This window comes from Arachis hypogaea, chromosome 12, assembly GCF_003086295.3.
Source record: "Arachis hypogaea cultivar Tifrunner chromosome 12, arahy.Tifrunner.gnm2.J5K5, whole genome shotgun sequence".
Taxonomy (NCBI): domain Eukaryota; kingdom Viridiplantae; phylum Streptophyta; class Magnoliopsida; order Fabales; family Fabaceae; genus Arachis; species Arachis hypogaea.
In genome coordinates this window covers 71,778,712-71,784,628 of record NC_092047.1, presented here as the reverse complement: position 1 = coordinate 71,784,628, position 5,917 = coordinate 71,778,712, and the positions used below count along the sequence as shown (strand labels likewise).

Here is a 5,917-nt window from a genome sequence, read left to right as displayed (position 1 = left end):
GAGAAGGCAATTAGGGATTTGGTTACTGATTTAGGGTTTAAAAGGCGGGAACGGCAGCGTTTTGCTACCCAGCCAAAAAACCGGCCGGGTCACGGTTCGGTTCGACCGACCGGTTACCGGCCGGTACACCGGTTACCGGCCGGTACACCGGTTCAATTCCAATTTTCAGATTTTGCGGTTTTGCTGATTGCCCGAATCGTTTTTGTTTCCAGTTCACGGTTCAACCGGTCGGTCCGAACCAGTTTTCAGAACATTGGCGTCAGTAGAAAAATTCAAGAACCTAATAAGAAGTCTAGAGTCAACACTTTTGGGAGCTGCTATGGTGCTGAGAGGAAGATTCTTCAGCAGGTGAGGATGCTGCGTATTTGAACGTGGTAGATACACCTATCCTATTAAAATATTCAACGCTTCTGCATGTGTCGTAGCTGGAGGTAGCTGGTACAGGCACGGGTCCTACAATTCAGAAGGACTTTTTAGAAATCGAGGTTGTTAACAACTCAGTTAAGGTATATTAATAACTTAATTAATTGGAAAATAAATATAATGTGATAGAGTAATTTTTTTGTTTTCACATTCACGCTTCAGTCCGTGGAAAAAATTGGATGGGTCTGGGGGGAAATTTAAGGCAATGGGCGAGAGATGGACTGCAGCCCTTAACCATTCAGATACAAATGATCCAAAGGCTTAATGTTTTTAAAACCCAAAAAAAAAAGAGAACCTAACCTACAGGAACCCTCTACCCCCATCATTTGTGGACTCAACCCCCCTTCTGATGCAATGCAAATTGGTACCAAACCAATACCCTAGCCCTAGCTTCCGGCACACTCCTGATGTTCGCCGGCCATCCCTCAATGTAGCTTCCCGTCGTGCTCCAGGTCTTCAACCCCTATTCGGTCACCGATCGTAGATGCTTGGTGGAGCTCAGTGTCCATTGTCTCTGTATTTGCAGATGCTTTTCAAAAACCACTGTTTGGTTGCCATTGCTGGGTTCCCTCTGCGTTCAGCGATCGCCTTCGTTCCCGTTCTTTTCTGTCCTGGATCGATTGACCTTCACCGTTCGCATTACTCGCTGTTTACCGTTCGAGTTCGCGTTTGCGTTCGTGTGGAAGCCACGTCGGTCTCCTTCGACCGCTGGGATGAAACCGCGAGCGACCCCCGGATGTGGTACTGCTAGCTTTTGTCGCCTCCGTGAGTTTCCCAAATCCGCCACCAGACAATACACCCACACAGCAGCAATACTCTGCTTCAACCTCTACAACTTTTGATTACTAATATAATAGGTAACATTTTGAATTGGTAGTGGTTTGGACTTTCTTCATAGACAGAATTAAAGTATAAAACATCTATGTTCTCTTCGCTGTGATATTGATATTAAGCTTTGAATTCTATAGTTATGTTTTAATGTGGCTGCACTGTAGGGGTCCGATGTAATCCTTTAACCGTATCTCTGGTTGGTTTTATAATTTATAGCTTTTAGAAAGTTAGTAAGTTGAGTGCATGTGAAGGTAGAATAATTCGATCTTAGTAATCAGAAAAATGTAGCTACACAAATAGCATCTTTGTAGAAAACATGTTAGCATGATGATTCCACTTGCCTCAGTTTCTTCGGGTAAAGTTCAACTATTAATGTGAACTGGTTAATTTGCTAATTATTCTTGTGCTGTTGGTCTTGTGTTATTTTTAAATTTTTTTGTTGTTGTTGTGATTCTCTGCCTATGGACTTGTTAACTTGATAATTTGCTAAATTGTTGGGCTATAGTTGTTTTTTTTTTTTTCTAAATTGTTAGATTGCTGTGAGGTAATTTTTTTGAATTTGTATTTAGGTCTTGTTCTTGATTATTTGGCCAATTATTGTTCCGGTTTAGGTGTTGTGTTTGAGATTATTGGCAGATGTTGGTGATCAGTGATTTATTCTATGCGTCGTGTTGTCTTCGTCTGAAAGGAAAAAATCAGTTTTCATTGTTTTGTTGTTTCCTTGTTTGTTTTGTTTCAGAAATCAATTTTTTTGTGATCATTGCTGGAACTCTGAATGTTGTTCTTCTGGTTTTGTTCTGTTTATTTTCCGTAGGAAATGCATTTTTTGTGAAGAATGCCGAAACTCTGAATGGTTTTTTGCTGTTTTTGTTTAGTTAATAGAAATTAACTATCTGTGATCGATGCTCAAATTCCGAACCTTGGTCTGCTGCTTTTGTTGTCTCAGAAATCAATTTTGTGTTTGTTTTGCATTGTGTGGAAAATTGGATGAGGTATATAAGAACTAAGAATGAAGACTATGTCAATGGTATTACTCTGGTGATTGTGGTCTCCCACAAGCTTGAACATGGAGTTGAAGAGAGAATAGTCTCTATTTTTCTTTATTAGCCTATTTTTGGGCATTGCATTTCATTGTAATTTGTTTAGGCATGGAACTAGTTGTTTATGATCCCCTGCTGAAGGAAGTAAATGTAGATGAAGAGTGTTTAGAAGTAGTTGCATTATTCATTGAGTTTTTATTGAATCAGGTGTATAGGGGAAATATTTTTATTATACTATTAATTTAGGTAGAATTTTGAATGCAATGAGAGCAAATGCCAAACAACAGTATATGGATAGGACCCTTAGATGTTTGTTGGTGTTGCAAGTCCTGATTTAGTCGATATATTGTTGAGGTACAGATGGAGGTGAACTTAAGCGAGGGGTATGCTGATTGTCGAGGGACTCAAAGTGATGCGTACGAGGAGTTCAACCGTGCCGAAGAAGTAGGAGTCGTGGCCGACGATGAATGTTGTGACTTGGAAGACCTTGGCGGACTGAGTGTGGATGACATTTTGAAGAAGGTTTGAGTCAGCATTGAGAGTGCATATGAGTTCTATCGGAGGTTTGGAAAAATGCATGGGTTCGGTGTGCAAAAGGGTGACTCGGGGAAAGACTGTGAGGGGAACTTGGTTAGATATAGGTTTTTTTGTAACAAAAAAGGCTTGAGGGAACGTAAACACTATGACAGGGTTGACAGAAGGAGGGAACACAAACCAAAGACAAGAACTAACTGCAAGGCAATGTTATTGGTTTTTTAGACAAAAATGATAACTGCTGGAAGGTGAGGAAGCTAGTCACCGAACACAACCATGAGTTGACACCGACAGGAATGGTGCACTTGATTGCCAATCATCGTGGGTTAACGGAAATAGTAATGAGTCAGATAGATGGGATGCAAGTTCATGGTATTGCAACAGCTAAGATTGTAGGGTACATGGCTAGTATGGCCGGTGGCTATTCGTTGTTGGGGTTTCTGAAGAAGGATGTCTACAACTACGCTGACAAAAACGGCGTATTAAAATAGCTGACGGTGACGCAAATTCTGCAATAGTGAATTGATAAACCATTATTTTATGGTTTATCTTGTGCTCAATTGAGTGGATTTTATCAATCTTTCATACACTTATTCATACTATTTGCATGGTTTTACATTCTCCTTCCTGATTTTGTGCTATGATTGAAAACATACTTCTTTGGACTTATATTTGCTAATATTAATCCTCTCTTATTACCATTCGATGTCTTGATATGTGTGTTAAGTGATTTCAGAGATTACAGGGCAGGAATGACTTAGAGGGTGGAAAGGAAGCATGCAAAAGTGGAAGGAATGCAAGAAGTTGAAGGAACTGCAAAGCTGTCAGCCTGACCTTCTCGCACTAAAACGGTCATAACTTGAGCTACAGAGGTCAAAATGATGTGTTTCTAGTTGCTTTGGAAAGCTAACGTCTGGGGCTTCGATTTGATATATAATTTGTCATAGTTTCCCTGACGATAAGTAACGCGAACGCGTGATCTACGTGGATGCGTCGCAGTGGCAAAAAACCAGCGTGTTTGAATTCAAAACCAGCGAATTCTGGGCTGTTTCGGACCCAGTTCTCGGCCCAGAAAACACAGATTAGAGGCTATAAAGTAGGAGAATACATCCATTCATGAATACACTCATAATTTACTTTTCATAATTTAGATGTAGTTTTTAGAGAGAGAGGTTCTGTCCTCTCTCTTAGGATTTAGGATTAGGATTCCTCTTAAAGGAATTAGGATTTCTTATTATTTCAACTTACAATTTCTTCTGAGTTCCTGGTTCAATGTTTCTTTAATTTAACTTCTATTCTACTTTTATTTGTTCTAGCTTACTAGTTTATTCTATTTTTCTTGTTGATTCTCTTTTTAGCCAAATTGGCTTATGAACTCTTCATGTTAGATTATAATTTCTATTTAATGCAATTTGAGGTATTTTAGAATTATGATTGCTTTCCTTTATTTATATAAATAATTTAGATTTTTCCCTTTTGGCTTTGGTTGATTAATTGGTAACTCTTGAGTTGTCAAACTCATCGTGATTGATAATTGTTATCTTTGCTGATTGATTTAAATTCCTATAACTCTAGTCTTTCCTTAGGAGTTGACTAGGACTTTAGGTGTTAAATTGATTTATCCACTTGACTTACCTTCATAGTTAGAGGTTGACTAAGTGGGAGCAAAATATAATTCTCATCACCATTAATAAGGATAACTAGGATAGGACTTCTAATTTTCATACATTGCCAAGAGCTTTATTAGTTATTATTTTAACGACTTGTTATTTTACATTACTTGTTCCTTATTTTAAAAAAAAAAAAACCCAATTTACAAGACTCACAACCAATAATAAGAACACCTCCCTGCAATTCCTTGAGAAGACGACCCGAGGTTAAATACTTCGGTTATTAATTTCAAAGGGGTTTGTTACTTGTGACAACCAAAACGTTTGTACGAAAGGATTTTCTATTGGTTTAGAAGCTATACTTGCAACGCGATTATATTTGTGAATTTCTTTACAGATAGAAAAACCGATCGTCATGTATCTTGAGGGAAAAACCGAAGTTAGACCCCATGGCAATCACAAAATATAATGTGACTTGGGACAACAGGCTAGCGAATCTGATTTGGGCAAACGGATCTAGCAGAGTCGATTACCAATACTTTGGTGATGTATTGGCATTTGATTCAACATACAAGAAAAACAAATACAAGAGACCGGTCGTGATTTTTTCTGGATCAAACAATCACAAGCAGACCACCATCTTTGGGTTTGGGTTGTTGCTTGATGAAAGTGTTTCTTCCTATCGGTGGATGTTAGAGAATTTGATGGAGATCATGTGTGGTAAAAAGTCGGCTGTAGTTGTGACTGACGGCGACAAGGCTATGATAAAAGTAGTTTCCGAAGTGCTTCCCTCTGCGACCGATCGTTTGTGTGCATGGCATGTGGAAAAAAACGTCACGTCTAATGTAAAGGATGCAGAATTATGTGGGTTGTTTAGAAGATGGCTGTATGCAGAAATGGCGACAGAGGACTTCGAATCCGAATGGGAGCAGGCTACCGATATGTATGGCCTACGCGAGAAGAAATGGTCATGCCAGATGTATGATAAGAAGGAGATGTGGGCAAGTGCTTATTTGCGTGACAAGTTCTGCGCAGGATATCGGACAACATCCAGGTGCGAAGGCATTAACGCACACGTGAACAAGTTTTTGAAGTCCACCCACACAATTTACGAGCTGGTTCAGAGCTTGGAGATGGTTGCCCGCGAGTATCAGAATAGGGAGTTGCTGCTCTAGTTTCAGTCCATCAACTCGGTTCCGGTTATGACAACATGCCTGAGAAGTATTGAAAGGCATGCCGCTATGGTATACACAAGAGAAGTGTTTGGGGATGTCAAGAAGGAGATCGAAGGGGTAGGTGCCTTGAACCAGATTAACAAAAGAAGGATATTGAATACAATGGTATACACCCTTGAGGAATATGAGGAACCTAATTTGCACATAACGGCATCCTTCGGTCGGTCGACTAGCAAAGTAAGTTGTCAATGTAACTTCTGGAAGAAGCATGGATATCCATACAAGCACATGTTCTTTGTGATGA

At 39.5% G+C, this 5,917-nt stretch overlaps 1 protein-coding gene across 1 annotated transcript; it reads left to right on the top strand.

Annotated features, from left to right (window-relative positions):
• The first annotated feature begins 4,887 nt into the window (after positions 1-4,887).
• LOC140176755 (protein FAR-RED ELONGATED HYPOCOTYL 3-like) lies at positions 4,888-5,613 on the top strand. The gene has a single exon (XM_072208301.1). The coding sequence runs from the start codon at positions 4,888-4,890 to the stop codon at positions 5,611-5,613; it is 726 nt and encodes a 241-aa protein (XP_072064402.1).
• The last annotated feature ends 304 nt before the right edge of the window (positions 5,614-5,917 follow it).

Excerpts from the sequence above, each read along its gene's own strand:
- LOC140176755 (XM_072208301.1), top strand. The coding sequence starts at position 4,888 with ATGGCAATCACAAAATATAATGTGACTTGGGACAACAGGCTAGCGAAT.